A 20,236-nucleotide genomic window follows, 5' to 3' on the forward strand; every position below is an offset into this window, starting at 1 on the left:
CTTTAGATAACAACATAAATATACCTAGTACGAGTATGCTTATCATACCTTTCATTAATCCACAGCATCGTTGAAGAATATCTTTGCACTGCTAAGATTACAAAACAGTAGGTCAAACTCCTGCTGAACCATCTTGAGACGTTTTCTTGTCAAAGCAAATGTTTGCATCAATTTATCGCCATCACTGGATTTCACAAACTGCTGCTGTTGGGCATCCAACTTCTCAATTTCTCGATTGTATTTATTCTTGACCGAACGGAACCAATGCAAGGAGTTGAATTTGGTTGTTTGATCCAACAGCTTCAGGATGTAAGAAATGCCTATAAGGTAAAACGTGCAACTTAACTATACTTTGTGTTCATTTTCTCTACAATCTATAGGAGCTTACCCATAGCAAATCCATCATCAGTGAATAAGGCACCTACTTTGTCTTTTTTGGTAATCTTCTCCTTCGCTTTCAAAAGATACTCCACGAAGTTGATGGTGAGAGGTGGCACAATCATGTAGAAATTCTGCAAATGAATATTCTCCGCATGGCGTAACGATAAAAATGCATTGACTAATAATCGGAAATAATTGGTATCAATGCGGTAATTTTTGCACAAGTTATTGATATCATTTTCTAAGATCTCCGCAGCCACAGCAGTCATATCATGCAGTGATTCTTCCTTGCAATATTTGGTAAAATTGAGATCCCCGTCAATAACCGGCAGAAAAACGGTAGCCTCTGTACATTCATGCAGAGCACCGGAACGTATCATTCTAACATAGCCCATTGCGTTGCCTTTGTGGAATAAAATAAATGACTGATAAGTACGCTGCAACAAAGCTTGAACATTGCAACACTTACCTATGTGACAGATCAACTTTCTAAACAAATCCATGTAGGTTTCGCCGGCCTCCGATAGGCCTAGGTTTTTGATCTTCCGATTGAACGCATGTGCTCGATTGTAGTCGTACGTTTGATTGAGCGCTTCGGCGTTTTCCAGGAAATATTTGGCATCACTAGTTAGACGAGCCTTAATTTGCTCATCGTACAGGAAGTGCGAAAAGGCAAAGAACTTTTGGCGAAGAAATTGGAATGTGTAGTTTACCTATATAAAAAATAATAATTAGATTCGTGATCTTATATAAGAAAAGTTGGGGGAATTTGAGGATCTGATTACAGAGGATATATAGGGTAGAGAATGGCTAAGCAGTGGGCAGAGAATAGCATAGAATAAACCATAACCTTCAACGTTCGGTTTTTTTAGAGCATCTTTTATATGGATTCTTGATTGATTTTCTCGAAAAAAAAAATAAGAAGTATCTGAAAAAAGGACTTATGCCGAGTCCTACTAAACGAAGTTTGGAGGGGATAAAAAAGGTCATCAGGATAAAAAAAATTCTAACACTTAGGAGCAACAAACACCAACCAAATGACCAACTTACCGTAGTATTGATGATCCCGTTTCCGTGCCTTCTCAACGAGTTTGCAATGTGTCCGATATTGACCGTATTCAGGAAATTATTACTACTAGACTGTTCGATGAAGATCTGGAAATTCAAATTGTACACGTAGTGGCTAACAAAGTGTTCGATGTTATGCATAATTTCTAACACATCCAGCCCTTGCTCCAGTGTTTGCTTCGGTAGCTGATCCTCGATGGTGTCAATCTCGAAGCTGGCCGCATGGCAACGCATTTCCTTATAAATTTTCCAGTCGTGCTGGGAAATTGACGCCAGCGTGTAGTAAGTATTGCTCAGATAACGCTCAACGTGTTCTTTAACGCAAAGGTACTGACCTCCGACGATGATGGGCTCCATCCGTACCAAGGAGTAGATGTTACACAGTGCCATTGTGGTATCATTAAACGGATTGAAGGGTTCAATTTGCGATGTCTTCCCATAATAGTCCAGGCGAATGTAAGTTTCGATGTGATTGCTTATTTGATTTAGCAGTTTTTCGTGAAATGATTTTCTGTGGCTTTTAGATAGCGCATCAACCGAATCTTTCATGCTACCAGCGGATGAAACCTGAGACACGGTATCGCAACAAGTCGATGCGGATTGAAGCAAAAACTTCAGGTTGTTCTGAGCAGCATTTTGGTCGTAGAAATCCAATATGTATAGTGCAAAGAATGTTTGATGCCAGTAGAGGAACTGTGTGTCACTTAGTTGGCTTAGTTTGGCTTGTAGATTGGACAGAGTTTCCAGTTGATCTAGCAGAATGCGAATCTTTTCGTAACTTTCCGGCGCAAGCGATTGCCGAGGGTCGCTGATTGATATCGCTAGGCGAGTGATAGTCAAACGAGTGCGATTCGCTGGACCGCTCATGCACCGTTCGATCACATGGAAAGCCGACAATTTATCAATGAATATTTCACTTTTCTTCAGTTTCGCTTGCTTGGCATCGCTAATCAGCTTTTTCTGAGAATGATAGACATTATGGTTAAAAAAAGATTGTATATGACATTCCCTGGAACATAATTTCCTGGAAAGGACAATTTCTGGATTGGTGCGGAAATTAAAATTTATATTTAGACCGGAACAAATGAATACTTTTACTTTTGTCACACAACATTCGAATCTAACGAAGGGAGGGCAATAAAAAATAAATTAAAAAAATAAAACTTGAAATAAGGAGTTAAACTAAAACATAAAAGTATATTTCAACCCTTTTGCATTATTTTTAAGGAAGGTCTCTTTTGCTTGCATGATTCTCAACATGAACATCAAATGTAAGAGTGGATTTCTATCTTACTTTGTATACGTTTCTTAAAACAAAAATGTAATAATGGCAGTACTAACAATGCAATGGAAAACAATGGATTTTCTTCATCATTTTCGCAACATATGTTCTTGCCATCAAGTATCGATTCAAAAAACTAAAAAAAAAATCCAAAATGTCCCAAAAATCATTAAAACCACCTGACAACTCTTATAATAATCTTGAAACGTCAAAATGGTCATAAAAACCCACCGGTAGGTCGTGACTCGTATATTGTGCAACACTGTTCTAGTCATTTCCCAGATTATCCCTTTAACCTTTCAGTACTCGCGCCAACTTTTGTAACAAGAGCACTCGCGCGTTGTACAAAATACAACTGCATATTATTTTCGCCTACAAGGCACTTCTTGAAACTTGATACACTCCGTTTCATAACAATAGATCCACTGAAAAAATGGGCACATTTCTTTGATAGTGTATTTGTTTACGTCATTCATAAGCACATGATGACCGTGTGAAGGCTTGCGCACAATAGATACGTTTTCAGGTTTTTTGACAGCTAGCCCATGCATTATCTGTCAAAAAACCCGAAAACGTATCTATTGTGCGCCGGCCTTGAGAGAGTTAACGTACACCTCAATACATACATACTTAGTTTTTTTCTACCGAGCTCGGCTGTGCAAATCTCGGCACAAAAAAATTCACTGAGATCTCAGCAAAAGTGACATTTTCGAAGAACTTCGAGATTAGGGCGTAATTGCTTTTGTAAACAAACACGTCATTTTCCGATTTCTCGCGAATTAAAACACAATCTCAAAAATTAACAACACTAACAGGTAGAGGAATGATTCCTCTATCATTTGGTATAGTTTGTTCGCGAGATTGCTACTTTATTCACGAGAAATCGGCGATTGACATGTTTGTTTACAAAAGCAATTACGCCCAAATCTCAAAGTTCTCCGGATTTAATTGCTGACTCTCGGATAATGTTTAGCTGAAACATTTCATTTGTTTGCTGAGATCTCAGTAAAACTTTTATTACCGAGATTTGCACAGCCGAGCTCGGTAGCAATAAAAAAAATAAGTGTGTATGTATCTATAAACATTATTTGTGAATAGAAAAAAAGACAAATGTGTGAACTTTGCTGTTTCACAACTATAGAACCAATTCAAGTAAAGTCATTCGCTTCAGTTGCAGTCCAGTTTTCTTTCACCAGTGATGTGACGCGTTTGTGTAAGCTCTTGAATGCCGCGTGGAACGTATTTGTCGGAAAAATTATGATATTCGTGAAATTGCGCGCCGTTTAAGCAGATCACATCACGTTATCATCAATTTTTTGAGAGATCCTGAAGGAAATGGTGGACATAAAAAAGAAGGACCTAAGAAAAAGCTTTCTGAAAGGATGCAACGCAGAATAATTCAAGCTGCAAGCAACTCACTAAAGAGCTTGAATCAGATAAAAGCAGAACTATCACTGGATGTTTCGCGTTCGACAGTCTACCGAGCATTGAAAGGCTCTTCTCACATACAGCGACAAAAACTGAAGCAAGCAACATTCGCAAGCAGCAACAGTTTGTCAATTCAGTTTATTCCTTCAGGTGATCTTTTCTGACCCGAAGAAATGTAATCTGGATGGACCAGATGGTATTTTTTCTTACTGGAGGGATTTACTGAAAGATCAACGATTCCACTCGCAACTTTGGTGGTGGTAGTTTGATGGTTTGGGGAGCATTTGTGAGAGTGGATTGGTGAAGGTTGCTTTTCCTTCAACACGAATGAACAGTCAGGAGTACATCCATTGCTACCATTCTTACAACAAAACCATCAAGTTGACTGGACATTCCAACAAGATAACGCTTTAGTTCACAAAAGCCAAGCGACCAAGCGTGGTTCGATAACCATGGCATTTCGATTATTAAATGGCCAGCTTGTTCTCCAGATCAGAATCCAATCGAGAATATGTGGGGATTGATTGTACGAAAAGTATATGCAGACAACAAGCAGTACAGAAATGTTGAAGAGCTCAAACGCGCAGTCTTTACAGCGCGGAACGAAATTCATGAATCTACGTGCCGCAGCTTGGTTGAAAGCATGCCGAATACGTTGTTTGAACTGGTTGAGAACAAAGGACCTACGCACTATTAAAATACTCTAATTCATGCTAAATCGATGTTAAACTTACAGAGAAAAATAAACTTTTATCTGGCTCTATAGTTATGAAACACAGATTAATTTTTGTTTCTGCTATTACACACCTTACCAAAATAATTTGATGTATGAACATACTCCAGTAAATATAGGTAGTACTAATCTCTCCTTCTATGAACCTAATTTTGAACAAGCTCTCCTACATCTCTGGAATCTCATAAAAAATTACTGGCTCTATAGTTATGACACGGAGTGTATTGTCCAAAATATTCTACCAAGTATTAAATTACATGGAACATGTTTAGTGTCACGTTTGAGCGAGGGGGCGACACATCTAAATCTCAATTCTAGATGCTCAAAAAATCTCACACTAGCGAATCAATCTTCGAAAAATCATCTTTAATTTCTCGCATCTACTTGCATCGTGCTTCATCTTTTTGCAGGAAATCTTCAAAATCGACATAAATCTTCCTTCTATCTACTCAGCGTGCGTGCAGCTAGCCACAACAAAACACAATCTTTTCTGCATCGGAGATAGAGTCGTCCCCCTCGCGTTTGAGTGAGTTTTAAAGTCAGTAGGTTTTAATTATTTTTTTCCGTCTTGTACTTTGTACAACGGCGCGAGTACTGAAAAGTACGATAACGTTGTCTTCCTCCAAGTGGTGCATTAACTCCGTAGAAAACCCGAATGCTTGCAAGAACACGCCTCGCACGATGCAGCTGAACGTTCTGGACCCAACCTGTTTGGCGGGTGTGCGCGGGAAAACATCACTCGCCGGGTAGGGGTTTAATATTTCACCCATTTGAAATTTGATCGTTGGTTGGTAATTATTCGGTGGCCTTGAAAACCGATCTTTCGCTGCCGCAAGAAGGTCTCTATCATGAGGAAGACGGTTGTTTTCATTCTGTCCGGTGGTTTTTTTTCTGTCTGATGATGATCCATTCTGTAGTTGATATTGTGCTAGTTTGTGTAATTATTGTGATTGTGATTACGACTGTGACTATGATTCACATTTTTTTTTTCAATTTAGCATGAGCATGAGCATGAGCATGATTGACCACCCACGGTTGCTACTCTGTTATTTCCAGACCAGCTGTAATTACACAGAGAAGCAATAGACGATGCTTGGGACTAGCAATCATCCTCAATGTGTAAAAACTGGTGATCTCAAACTAGGCAATACCAGCGCCGGCCGCGCCCTAACACAGGTCAAGAAAGGAATGGGAAGGATTGTGTTGACATGACACTCGCTTTGATGGAAGCCGAGAACACCTCTGCACTTCCACGAGGAATCACTGGGATGTTGGATAAGAGCGTTGGGTTTGCAGCAGGGTTCGTTTTGGTAAACGATAAGCTGAATTGATGTCCCAACGATCATATAACGCGAAGGAGCTTGGGACTAAACCCACGGTCTTCTGCTCAGTAAGCAAAAACGTTTGCCACTAGGCAGACGAGCACCTTTTTAATGACCGACTTGCTGTTATTACCATGTAGTCATATTAACAAATAAAACGATTGACGAATCTTGAATGTGGATGGGCCTGAGATTAGACTCATAATGTTCTGCTCAGTAAGCAAAAACGGTTGCTCTAAGGCCACCAAGCTCCTCATATCACATAATACCGTTGCTCAAATTTTTGTATCCATTCAAACCCGGAACCAACGACAACAACGAGTTTCGCAAAATACACGATACACAAGCGATTTTACCATAAATCTCTTTGATATGTAAGGACCTGGGACCGCGTTTTTCTGCTCAGTAAGCAGGCCACTGTAACCGACGATCTTTCAAATCCGAAAACAAAAAACTACGAAAAAGTACTTAGGCCTTCATTAAGTTCCACTTTCACGCGACGTTCAATGTTTCAATTTGCTCTTTACGTATTGTTCAGGCTATAAATAGGCCCTTTTCAAAAGTTACACGAGAAATACGCACAATTGTCGCCTACCTCGCAAAACTGGTTCCAAACGACAACAAAGGCATAAGCAACGATGGATTGTTGAACTTTGCTGGCTCCGGTGGTGTAGTGCACAGCAAAAAAAAAAAAGAAAAATGTAATATCGATCAACGTACGTCAAGCTGATATATGAAATAATGTTGTAATTGTAATTTTGTAATTTACACACCCTGGTCGACCACTGTAAACCAATCTGCCGTTAAGCGAGTGTGTACCTACTGAAACCCGGCCGTAGGCCTATGCTAGACCGTATAGCATAACGAACTTCTTCCACTAGCAGGCCTGTTTCTGTTTGCACAGACAGTCCCACTAGTTTCCGATACATTTATAGGGGATAGTAGGAGATTAAAAGAATGGAGAAGAGTTATAGAGGTTTTTTTTGCTGTTGTTTTGCTGAAAAGAGAGAAACAGAACTATACGAAAATACACCTGCTGAAAAAAATATAAGTCTATTATTTTGGTTAGTGATCGTTTGGATTTGGGTCACCCCACGTTGTGTTTATGTTAGTATAAATAAATAATATTATATAGTCATATAAATCACCACAGCTCATTATCTTCAGCGTTATCGGTTTTTGTTTCTGAATCTTTAGTTGCCTCTGTGATATACTTACTTGCGGCATACTATTTTGGGAGTGTATATGAGCGAGTACCATGTACGGTAGCTCATCTCTCATCGTCATGGTGGGACATAGTAGACAAATTAGAGAGAAAACAAGGAGGTATTCGAATTAGTTATATGTAAACAAACAAAACAAAAAAAGAGAAGAGGAAAGAAGAGCAGAAAAATAAAAAGGGGATAAACTAGATAACAAAGAAAAGAAACGTAGGCAGATTATTAGAAAAGGCATTATCCGAGACCTCAATCAAATGTCACTCCCGCCGAGATCTCAGCGAAACCCTCCCCGCCGAGACCCGCACAGCCCGAGATGGAAAATGACAGGTGGGAAGGAACTCACAGTCTCCCAGTGTTGGTGAGTTCTTTGCCGTTAATGTTCACGAAAAGTTCACTATTTTGCCATACAGAAATTCAAAACAAAAATTTTATCTGCGGATTTGAACAGTTTTTGACCTGTTTCATACTACCGGAAGGTGTATGCTGGTCACAAATGCCGTGCCAAACTGATTTCCTACTCAATTAATCAATCTTTGATGTGAAATTCGCTAATAAATACGAGGCGCATTTCTTATAGCAAACATGCCATAACAAAATGGGCATGGTTCATTTAAGTAAACAAACTAACACTTCTTCCGACTGTTACACCTATGTATTAGCCGTCTCGCGCACAGCCGAGCTCGGTAGAAAAAACTAAGTGTGTAGATAGATTAGTAGGAAAATAAATAAAACTACTTTATAACTCAAAGTGCAATGAATGAGCGTTAGTTTCGGGATCATTTCAGTGTAAGAGTTATGTTAGTTTTGATCCGTAATCAGCTCTGCCGACCCCTCCAACATTAGTTGCAGGCAGCGGCACTGTAACTACTACTATTTTGGAGGTATGATTCGTCAAGTTTATACAACTCAATGTTTCAATTGAGGCAAACTATCTATCTTACAATTACAAAAGCAAACCTAAACTTACAATTATATGCAAATGCAAAATGAAACTTGACAACTCATCGTCAATCCCCTTATTTCCGGGCAGGGCCTGACGATTTGAATATAATTTTGATCAGTGAACGGGCACCATATGGTACATTTTCTCACCATGAACCTATCATTTCCTGCCTATCTGAACTATTTAATAAATGGAAGCCATAACATGGGTTACGCTCCCCCTAAGCAGGCCCTCCGCATCCTGTCTCTGTCTTATCTCAAATACAAAATGCCAATGGTATGAATGTATCTATATATAACTTGGAAATGACGTACAATCAAATAAACCCGTAACCCACTCACTTGGTCAGGCTTCAGAATCGTCCAGTGGGCAGTGCGCTCTACACTCCAAGTTCCCTTTTTTTTTCAAATTTACCGCAAATTTGATATTTTACCCATTGAGTGTTGATTAGTCACAATGAAACATTGTGACAGAAGTTTTAGGCTACTAGTGTATTAAATAATCTAGGTCCTATTTAGGATTAAATCTGAAAAATCCAAATCTGGCCAACGTCGACCCTAAACCTAAACCTGTTCTAATCCACCTGAAATGACTAACGAATGGAAGACTTTGACTACCCAGCCATGCAATAGTCTCATTCCGTGCCTTATGGCAACTTGATGATTCTATTGCGCTCATCTTCTGGCACCACCCAGGGGAGACTTGGTCCTGTACCCAATGCTTAACTTATCTCAATTCCACTCGCAAATTCCGCAAGGGCGGAATATTATTATATGAGACAATTCAATGCAGACGTCTTTCCAAATTTGGCAGATCGACAGGTAATCGGTGAGTTACCACGATAGTTGCTATTCAACAACTCGACAACGTCCCTTCGTCAACGCCTGCTATGAGAATTTCCCATTGCAGACGCCAACGAAATGACGTCATCGAGCTATCGATCAACTACCCTGGTTATCGCCTGGTACCTTATAGCACGATGCTAGGAGGCGAACCGGAAGAATCGATGAGCTACCTCCCCCCATGAGCCGCATTTGAATGGACTATGGAAGAACAGCTCAGATCAAAAGAAACGAGTGGTGATTTCGTTCATAAAGGCCTAAATCGCAAACGTTAACAATGACTTCTTCTGCAAATTTCTCGGAATTCGAAGTCTATCGATGATCATAATCCATAATCATCCTACTTTGGCGAAAAGTTGGCGAAAGAAGCTATTGTTTGCGATTACGACTTCGCTACTAATTAAACTCTTAGAAGAAATCAGTGCCAACATTTCATTATGGCGAAACTGCTTTTGTAAACAATGAATTCAACCGCCAATTAATAAAAGCTCACTTCTGCTCATTAGTGATGACAGCTGGTAGAGGAGACATTACTCTACCTGTTGGTGTCGTTAATTTGCATGTATTCGCGAAAAATCGATGGCTAAAGCCATTGTTTACCAAATCAATTACAAAAGTGAAATGTTAGCACTGAAATGATCATTTGATGTAAAAAAACATCATGTTCATGTCAAGTGATTTACTGTTGAATTTGCACTACTTGCCAAATATTGCAATTTGATGTGCAAATCCTTTGGAAGAGATCATATCGAAGCACGATGAAATCAACAGCAAATCACTTCATTTTAGATTGTATTGCACATCGCTGTTGATGTGCGTGCTTTGAACTCGAAATGTCAACCATACTCATATTAAAAATCTATCACTTTAAGTTTAACTAATTTATCCTTGGATTTCATGTTTGCTGAAAATGGGTTTAAATAAATATATTGCCTTGTTCATACTGCAAGCCTTGTTATATGTTATTCAGAATATGGCCAAAGAACATGTTTCCAAGTGATATTGAACAACATTGCAAGGCTTGTAAGTTTGACATTTTTTGTAATAGAAGTTCTATTATACACTATTATCACAGGAGTGGAACTTTGGATCAGAAAGTGGCTCCACTTGTAATTTGCTAACACTAGCGCACCTAGCGGTAGAAGGCATCTTCTGCCTGCAGTTAAGATAGGCAGCATGCTATGATAGTGTGAGTGCACATAGAAAGCCCGTGTGGAACGCTACCACAACACATCGCTTGTTAAGCAGAAAAACGAACACTTTTTGATTCACCGATTTGTTTGCACTTCTCCTTCTGTTCTGTGCTATTATTGAATACAGTATCAATTTCATAATAATCACGCTCTAGAATGCAAATTATTTCGGGTTGAAATGAAGTATTACCGCTTCTCTCATTTGAACTTCATTTGTTGTTGACTTGCCACCTTCGCGAGTAATGTTTGGCATGTGCGTTTTTGCTTACAAAAGCAAAACTAATCAAATTCAATGGATGAAAACAGTGGTGCCAATTCAAATGAAAATCATTTTGATTTAAATGTGTTATACAGTACATATTTTTCATCGACAAATTAATTTGTCTCTAAACGCTAATAACTTGAAAATCAACGATAAATCACTTCGATTCGTAGTGCAGCATGACAGACTAAGTCAAGTGCAAGAGAATTGGATTAGATATGACAAACTTTTTACTGTGTAGTTTTGTCTGGAGGATCGTGAAGTTGGATAAGGCTAAACCGGCTAAACCCTATATTCTGGCGACGAGTTTTATTAGGAAAAAGTAATTCAATTTTTTTTTGCGAAATTTGAATATGGAAACAGGGCTGAGGCCGGATCGCAGGCGGAAAGTTGTTCTTTGAGAAAAGATGGCGGAAGTGAGCATGAGAACGCCGGACACGAGCATTAGAACGGCTATTAAAGAAAAAAAAAACAATTTTTTTGAGTTCATCTGGCATCGAGTCTGGCATAAGAAGAGTGTTTTGACTGTGACGGGATGCCGGTTGAAGGCTGGATGTGATTTGACCGTGGCGGGCTGCCGATCGAAGCCCTGAATGGCTTGATCTGTTTGACCATGGCGGGTTGCCGGTCGATACTAAATATGTTTTGACCGTGGCGGGTTGCCGGTCGATGGCCTTAATTGCTTGATGTGTTTGACCGCTACAGTTGGGTAGTGAAGCCATTCGCGTGGTCAAAACCTCTAGCACTGTTGTTTTGCTTTCTACAGCGATACAATGTTCAATATTAAAAGCACCAGCTTTTGATAGTTTAATATTAATTCATTTTTACGCCACAAAGGTGGCGCTCGAGTCTATCTTTTGAACGGAGCATCCTAGCCGAATGGTTTTTCGGGCAAAGTTGTGTAATTTGAAGTGTTGAGAAATGTTGTCGGAGAGATCGAGACTCTATGACTCACATTAAGCGAGATATCGGGTAATTAGGAAAACTAACCTCTAAATCAAATTCGTTTTTTTTTTCCTTTTTTTCACCTATATACGTCAAATGTATAAGTTTTATACTCTGCTAATTATCAAAATGGTTTGACTCATCCAATAGATACCCATTATTTTATATATCATGCTTTATTATAAAGTTATTAAAATGAATGTCTCAAAAAAGTGATGCATAAAAATGTCAATTACTCAAAATATAGCAAAAAGTAGCAGCCATGTTTCTACAGTGATTAGTGTAGACCTTGTTCAACAGGCAACTGCAGGCATTTTCATATAACATCATTTGAATATTACATATGATAAATTCTTTCAAATTTGCTCCGGCTACAGGTTTTGGCTACGCGAATGGCTTCGCTGCCCCACTGTGCATCACTATTGCGAAATGATGAAGAATTCAATTTTTTTTACAGTTGTCATTCTTGCATTTATCGCATTGATCCGACTCTAATTGAAAGGTACCCTTCGGAGCGTTGAAACACCCTCCTAAGGCGCGCCCCCTTTTGTCAGTCAAAATTGGATTCCTTAGCAACAAAATTAAGGAATGACACCGATAATGACCATGCATCAGAACCCTAGTCTTAACCACTTCAAACTAGGGAACAACGAATAGAAGATTAGGAATCACATGGCGTACTTTTAACAGAGATTTTCCCTTATTTTAAACATGAACTGTTCTTTCAAAATTTTATTATTTTAAATTTGATACCTAACTAGACTGCGCATAAAAGCATAACAGCCCCATATGAATATTTGTCAGAAATGAGTTATCCATTAGAATTGTAAACTACCGCCACTGATCACTAAAAGTTACAAGTTTTGTTCAGAAAATATAGTGAAGAATACCAACACTCGTTTTTTTTTCTTTGATTTGTTTTTCGTCGATCTTGTTTTCCGTACAGAATACCAATGCTACCGACGCCAGGGAGGCAGCTCCCACATCTGGGCCCTACCTATCGACCCTATTGGTCAGAGGTTTTCATCAGAATTGAAAGGCCGAGTTTAGTTCACGAACAATAAAAAGAAACTTTATTTGAGAAACGATGTTAACACTTCGAATGTTCGCCCACGAATGAAAATGGCACCTACAGTACCTTTTTGTTTTCTCTTCTCACAGTGTTGCCACCAACCAAGATGAATGAGTAAGGTGGCACGGCAGTTGTACTCATAACACTCCTCCTCAACGTATAGTGCAACCATTCGATGACAGTCCCAGCATTCCTGAGAACTTCCGTTGTTTCGTAGTTCCCAGGGGCTTAGTAAGCACGTCAGCCACCATGTGCTCAGTTGGACAGTACTCTAACTTCAAGAGACCCTGCTCACACAGCTGCTTGACAAAATGCTCTCTTGTCTCAATGTGTTTTGACCGACGAGTGGTCCTTTCGGAATTCACGAAACTTATACAGCTCTGATTGTCTTCCATCATCGTCACCGGACCATCATCTGGCTCGCCCATCTCTTTTACCAATCCACGAAGCCAAACAAGTTCTTGCGTAGCTTCGCTCAGAGCCACATACTCTGACTCCATAGACGACAAGGTAACACAGGCCTGTTTACGACTGGTCCATGAAACAGCCCCGTTAGCATAGCAGAAAGCGTATCCGGTTGTTGACTTCCTCGTACTAGCGTCGCCAGCCCAATCAGCGTCAGTATAGCCGATCAGACCACCACCAGATCCGTTATACACCAATCTCCAATGTTTAGTCGCTTTCAAATAGCGCACCACTCGCTTCGCTGCTACCCAGCATGCCTCCGTAGGAGCACTCACTTTACGGCCAAGTATTGCCGTACTAACAGCAATATCCGGCCTAGCACACACAGCAATATACAGAAGGCCGCCAACCAAACTTCTGAACTTCGTTTCGTCAGCGAAAGAGGCACTCGTATCTTCCACTTTTAAAAACCCTTCGTCCATTGGCGTCTTAGCAACCTTTGCATCACTCAATCCAAACTTGTCAATAAGTTTATCGATGTAGCCTTCGAGGCTCACACTATACTCACCCTTCTCTCGCTTAACCTCCAGTCCCAGGAAGTAGCTCAAGTCTCCGAGATCGGTGATCTCAAAATGTCTCTTCAACGATTGGTACACTGAGTCAATCTTCTTTTCATCTTCACATCCAACCATTATATCGTCAACATACACTAACAGGAATACCCTCTTCCCATCTTCGATCTTCATGTATAAGCACTGATCAGAACTACTCTGCTGAAAACCCATGTCCACAAGAACACCGTGTAATTTTTGGTTCCAGCAACGTGCGGACTGTTTGAGTCCGTATATGCTTCTTTTCAAACGGCAAACCAAGTGCTCCTTGCCTTTCTCCTCGTATCCAGGCGGTTGCCGCATAAACAAGTCCTGTTCAAGCTCTCCATATAAGTAGGCCGTTCTGATGTCGAAATGCTTAAGTGTCATTTTCTTCTTTGAAGCTAGAGCAAGCATCATGCGAAGAGTCGTATGGCTCGTGACGGGAGCGAAAACTTCATCGTAATCCTCGCCGAACCGCTGCGAATAGCCTTGAGCCACCAGACGCGCCTTGTGTTTGGTCACCTCCCCAGCTGCGTTCCGCTTCAATTTGAAGACCCAGCGGCAACTTACCACCTTCCGTCCTGCAGGTAACTCCATCAGCTCCCAAGTGCCATTCTCCGCATGTGATTTCAACTCGTTCACCATTGCTGCTCTCCATTCTGCGTTTTCCTTACAGGTTAATGCTTCCTTCAGATTCCTGGGTTCAACTGCAGTATGTACAGTACCCGTTGCATAGGCCTCTTCAATCAACCGTACTGCCGCGATTCCTTTGTTCGGACGACCGGATCTGCGTGCGATTTCATCCATAGCAAAACCTCGGAACGATGGTTCCTCATCGGTCGCGCTATCGTACTGCGTTGCATCAAGATCGGTATCATTTATTTCGCCAACACTTTCCTCGGCATTATTTGTACCGGCCGCCGGATTCTCGAGCGGTGAAGTAGGTCCGAGTGACACTACCACTACTCCTCCTGACGTCGAAGGCTCCTGTTTGGCAACCTCAACATCGCACTGTTCCAAAAACTTCGCATCCCTGCTAATGGTGATTCCTTTCGTTTCCAGATTCACGAACCGATAGGCCTTCTGCCCCTCCGCGTAACCAACGAACACCAATTTCTCCGCCTTTTTATCCAGCTTCCGGCGCTTCTCCTTCGGAACATGTACGAAGGCTTCCGATCCGAATACTCGAAAATATCCGTACGCAGGCTTCCTCCCGTACCACAGCCCGTAAGGGGTAGACTCTACCGAAGACGAAGGCAAGCGATTCTGCAGGTAGTTGGCAGTCGAAATCGCCTCGCCCCAAAACAGCTTCTCCATCTTCGAATCCGCCAACATGCACCGCATCATCTCAACGAGGTACCGGTTGGTACCATTCTGTTGAGGCGAATACGGAGCCGTCCGTTGATGCACTATTCCATGATCAGCAAAATACTTCTGCAGAGACTTACTGCCATACTATATACGATCTGATGACTTTCGGATAGTGCCCAAACTGGTTGCGTACCAAAGCACAATACTCGCGAATTTTCTCCTCGGCCTCCGACTTCTTATGCAACAGGTAGATAACCGTATAACGACTATAGTCATCCACCATTGTCATAAAGAATCGACTACCGCGCGCTGTTGGCACCTCCATGGGTCCTCCCAAGTCCGTGTGCACCAAATCACCAACAACTGAAGCTCTCGAAGATGAAACTTTCGGAAATGATTCACGGCTCAACTTGCCCTCACAGCAGGATTCGCAAACAGACTTTACGTCACAACGATCCACTTTTAAACCGTGTCCCAAATCATTCCGCAGAATCTTCATTATCGCCTCCATGTCACGGTGCCCAAGCCGACGATGCCACAGGTGTAAACAGGAAACTCCATGATTCGAATACGCTAACTTGGCTTGCTCCGGAAAACGCTGCAGGTGATATAGGCCACCCTTACGTTGACCCACTAACAGCACATTTTCGCCTTTCAGGACTCTGCACCCGGTCTTATCGAACGAAACTTGAAACCCCAAATCAGTAATTTTACTCACCGAAAGTAGGTTTGTTGCGAGCGACGGCACATGGTACACGTTGTCCAGCGAAACGTTCATCCGAGCACCATTTCCGTTCACGGACACAAGCTTGCTACTTCCTGCACCAGTCGATTTGATGCATTGGCCGTCAGCCAACGAGATTGTTGATTGCTTCGATTTGTCCAGCTTCACCAGGATAGATGCGTCGTTTGTCATATGAGAAGTGGCACCAGAGTCTAAATACCACAACCCGGCTTCTTCAGCTCTCCCAACGAACAAACACAGATCCACACTATCTTCTGCTTCAACGGCCACGTTTGCCTTTTCACAAGCTGCTTTTTCCTTCCTGTCAGCCACCAACTTCCGGCAGTCTCGCCGAAAATGGCCCTCCTTACCACAATAATGGCACAGTTTTTCTTTCTTCTTGTCATTTTTCTTTTCACTTTTAAATCTACTCTTCTCACTACCTCCACTCGACACCAGTGCTTTTTCTTCTCCTAGACCTTCCTGCGCTCGACGTCGGCCTTCATCCAACAGCTTCCCTTTGACGAAGTCGACCGTGAGGTCTGCATCTGGTCGACTCTCCAACGCCACGATCAAGCCATCGTATGATTTCGGCAGGCTCGACAGCATCAAGGCTACGAACGACGGATCCTTCATTTCTTCACCAAGTGCGATCAGTCGAAGCCGCAACGACGTGAGCTCCTTCAGGTGCTCTCCCATGTTGCCACCCTCCGACATCCGGGTAGCAAACATCTGGCGCATGTCGTGGATTTTACTCGAAAGAGATGACCGCTCGTGGTATCCCTTAAGAGCGTCCCACATTTCCTTCGACGTAGTGGTCTGCATCACGTGAATTAGCTGGCTGTCTTCCAGTGCCAGACCGATCAGCGCCCTCGCCTTCTCGTCGTTTGCGAGCCACACAGCATCAGGTTCCGCAGGTTTCGGCTCCGACACAACTTTCAGCACTTTTTCACGGGACATTAGAAGCTGCATTTTGAACTTCCAGATTGTGTAGTTCTGGTCGCTCAGCTTCTCAATCGAGATGTGTGATTCCGCCATCTTGTTTAGTGCAGGCACGAACACGTTCACTCCCGACTTGTTTACTTCGCAAAATCCACTTTTTCCGCGACGATGAACCGCAAAACTCGATACTTTCCACGATTACCTGGGCCCATAACCTATTGGTCAGAGGTTTTCATCAGAATTGAAAGGCCGAGTTTAGTTCACGAACAATAAAAAGAAACTTTATTTGAGAAACGATGTTAACACTTCGAATGTTCGCCCACGAATGAAAATGGCACCTACAGTACCTTTTTGTTTTCTCTTCTCACAGTGTTGCCACCAACCAAGATGAATGAGTAAGGTGGCACGGCAGTTGTACTCATAACAGACCCATCAACTCATGAACCGGAGACCAACGGCTTTACTTCCCTTCCGAACGAAGGCATGATCAGAGATGTTATGCCTCAGAACATCCTGGCGGCGCCAACTGGGATTGAACCCAGGCCTGCTGGGGTGAGAGGCAATCACGCTTACCACTACACCACCGGCGCCGTTCCATAATTTTTAAGTTATTAAGGAATAGTCTATGACAAATGAATAAAACATATTCATTTGCTTGCTCAACATGCACACTTTGATCAATATCACCTTTACCTACGATTTTAATGGGAAAATCTGTGTAAAACAACTTTGTTGTAGACAATAAATCAATTCGACTTCTGTTCAAAAAGTTTTGAACCATTTTTTATCTTGTATTTATGACCTGAAGTAATAGTACCATGCGTAATAGTAATTTTTTTTTAAATATAAAAAGATTAAAAAAATGTATTCACAAAAATGGTATAGAGAAATTGTAGAAATCTGTGTTTTAAGATTTAAAAAATAAATTAATTATGAATAATAAATTATTTTTGGATAACAATAACCAATAACTCCTGGAAATGCCAGTTTGAAAATAGTTAGCGGTTATCGGTTTTTGTTAAGCAAAAAGCTCTCGTCATTTTGGGTAAAATAGCAAAAGAAATTGAATGACGCGAGATTTTTGCTATCTGAAACGATGCGTCGAGAAAAACTGCTTTTGAATTTCTCGAAAATTCATCAAAATAAATTGAACCTTAAAATAGTAGAAAATTTGAAAAAAATTAAATAAAAAAGATGTTTTAAAACTTCTCTCACATAGGGGAAATGTTGGCTTCGGCAATACCTTAACATATTATTGGCAGGGGGTAAACAAAGTCCTAGAGCACTCAAATTTGGCCAATAGATGCTCTGAAACACAATGTATTCACATGCCAAAATTGAGCTCTCAAGGACGTTGTTTACCTCCTTGACGATAATAGAATAAGGTATTGCCGAAATTTTAAAATCTGCATCATTATTACGGCTTTTATGATCATTTTTTATAAAAATTAATTGATATTATTCGTGTTTCTATAGTTAAGTGGTTCTGCCTGGTAAATTTACTAATTTTATTTTACAAAAAAAAAAGAATTCCGGGAGATAGTACATTCTGGGAATTGTCATACAATCGTTAAACCTGGTTTAAGGCTTAAGCGGAGGTGAATAAATTGGCCCTAATAATCATAGATTACCTTCGAATGTCCTACGATTACAAATATTTTGTGCTGCAGATGCTGGATGATAAACTGATTAGTCTCTGCAACGGCTTGTTGATTGGTGTCGAAGAAATTTTGTATAGCCTGTAAATATTCCAATAGCTTTCCCACTGCATGGAACATTTGCTGGCTGATGGATTCGTGCATCAGCAGATGAAGCGATGTTATCGATTGTACGAGAAAACTGATCTCCTTAGCGTACTGAACGCCTTCGAAGATAAGACCGCACTTTTGGCGCAGAGTGTCCAAAGTGGTGTCATACTTCGTTGTCTTAAAGGCTGCACTGATACGAACTAGCCAACTGGTTATCTGAATGCAATATACCAGTATATCTTTGACCATGCTTTTCTTTCTGTATGTAAGTGCAGCCTCACGCGCCTTGCGGTAGTCATTTCGATCGCAGTCCCGAATAGATTTGTGGCCATATTTACGGAAGAAATCGTCCGGAATCCACATCACCTTACCAATCAAAGGTACGCCACAAAACTGGTAGGATTTAATAAATTAAGTTAACAACTAACCAAAGCTTGATCTATGCTATTCTTACCTTATCATTAATATCCATCAAATTTTTGATCACTTTGCTATCGATACTAACGAAAATGTAGTGATACAAGTTGACCATCGCATTGAGCTTAACAACATTTGTAGTTTCTTCGATGTTGGAAAGATTAGCATTGTAGCTGCTAGCTTCGGTTAAACGCTGCCTAAGATATTTCTGGAACTTCTCCGATAATACTGACCCCGATTCAATCACCAACTTCTGCTTTGCATTGAACATTGCTTCCAGCATGTGCTGAAATGAGATTTAATAGATTAACACGAATTCTGAAAACTTTTAAGCTATAACTTACCTTATAGGCATTCTCATCAAGCCATACCGATATTTCATCTATTGCTTTATTCAGATCATAGATCTGATCCGTTTTGATAGGCCTGGATAACTTTTTTGGATTCAGCTTGAGTCCTTTCATCTGCTTCACGTAAAACTTCCAATAAGTTTTGAAAATTGAGCTTCCCAAGACATAGTCAAAAATCAGCGGCATGTAAACCAATTCTGACAAGTAATTAAACATAAGCTGAAATATCGAGATAAGCTGTGATCAAAGAATAAATACAAATCAAGCCTTGCTTACATCCATCTCCCAGTTGGTATGATTGAAATGTCCCAGCTTATGCGACGGATCGAAAAGAGCCCCCAGCTGCAGAACAATAACGACGGCCACTTCCACGATTCGTTCAAAGTAGCATTTGATTCGTGCAAGAAGTTCAATCTTCCCACTTATGGCCAACAACGACGATCGACCAACAGCAACCATGCTCTCTTCGCGTAACTGTTCCGTACTATCGTCCAATGATTCATCAAAGCAAAGAAACTCTCGAACGATGGCCTCAAATTCTTCCTTCAGTTGATCAACTTCATGGCACAATGCACTGAACGAGTAGAGGATCTTGTTCAAAATCTTATTGTCGGTGTCGATCAGTTGAATGCAGCTAAGATCTTCTTTCGACGAATCCAAATGAATTGATATCATCGGAATGGTTGACTCGTCGCAGTCCTTAGTAGACATGAACCGTTGCAATTTAACATCATAACCCTCTAGGAATAATCCAAATTCCTTAATTTGTGTTGCTCCGTAATAATCTAAAGTGGAAAAAAAATAACCCGATGATTCTACCAGCTCACCGCTATTATTAATCGAATTTACTCACTAAGGTTTTGTTGATTACGGTGCATTTTTAATATGATCAGCAACAAATGTATGCATAAAATTTATTCGACGCTAGGAATGCAAAAACAAAATCCTATTAGTCAAATTAAACCTAAATTCAATAATAATAATTTATTATTATTAACGAATCCACCATAACAAAGTTTGAATAAAAATCCTGGTAAAGTAAAGGTAAACAAAAC

At 40.7% G+C, this 20,236-nt stretch overlaps 2 protein-coding genes across 2 annotated transcripts in view; both read right to left on the reverse strand.

The window, feature by feature from the left end:
- LOC135710637 (delta(24)-sterol reductase-like) overlaps window positions 1-20,236 on the reverse strand; it is a 210,114-nt gene that overhangs the window by 143,351 nt on the left and 46,527 nt on the right. The window lies entirely within an intron of this gene.
- Window positions 4-20,169, reverse strand: SWIP (strumpellin and WASH-interacting protein). Its single transcript, XM_065233246.1, has 9 exons — window positions 20,035-20,169; window positions 19,458-19,966; window positions 19,176-19,400; window positions 18,869-19,117; window positions 18,298-18,807; window positions 1,432-2,409; window positions 851-1,094; window positions 389-784; window positions 4-320 (listed from the first exon to the last, which is right to left on the reverse strand). The coding sequence occupies exons 1-9, from the start codon at window positions 20,057-20,059 to the stop codon at window positions 55-57; spliced, it is 3,402 nt and encodes a 1,133-aa protein (XP_065089318.1). The 5' UTR covers window positions 20,060-20,169; the 3' UTR covers window positions 4-54.

The sequence above is a fragment of the Ochlerotatus camptorhynchus genome, unplaced genomic scaffold (genome assembly GCF_037179485.1).
Source record: "Ochlerotatus camptorhynchus isolate MF236.1 unplaced genomic scaffold, CSIRO-AGI_Acam_v1.1 ptg000394l, whole genome shotgun sequence".
NCBI lineage: Eukaryota > Metazoa > Arthropoda > Insecta > Diptera > Culicidae > Ochlerotatus > Ochlerotatus camptorhynchus.

Excerpts from the sequence above, each read along its gene's own strand:
- SWIP (XM_065233246.1), bottom strand. The coding sequence starts at position 20,059 with ATGCACCGTAATCAACAAAACCTTA. Across the intron at positions 18,808-18,868 it reads TGATGGATATTAATGATAAG|TTTTGTGGCGTACCTTTGAT; the intron begins GTAAGAATAGCA and ends AAATCCTACCAG. Across the intron at positions 2,410-18,297 it reads TAATCGTAGGACATTCGAAG|AAAAAGCTGATTAGCGATGC; the intron begins GTAATCTATGAT and ends TATCATTCTCAG.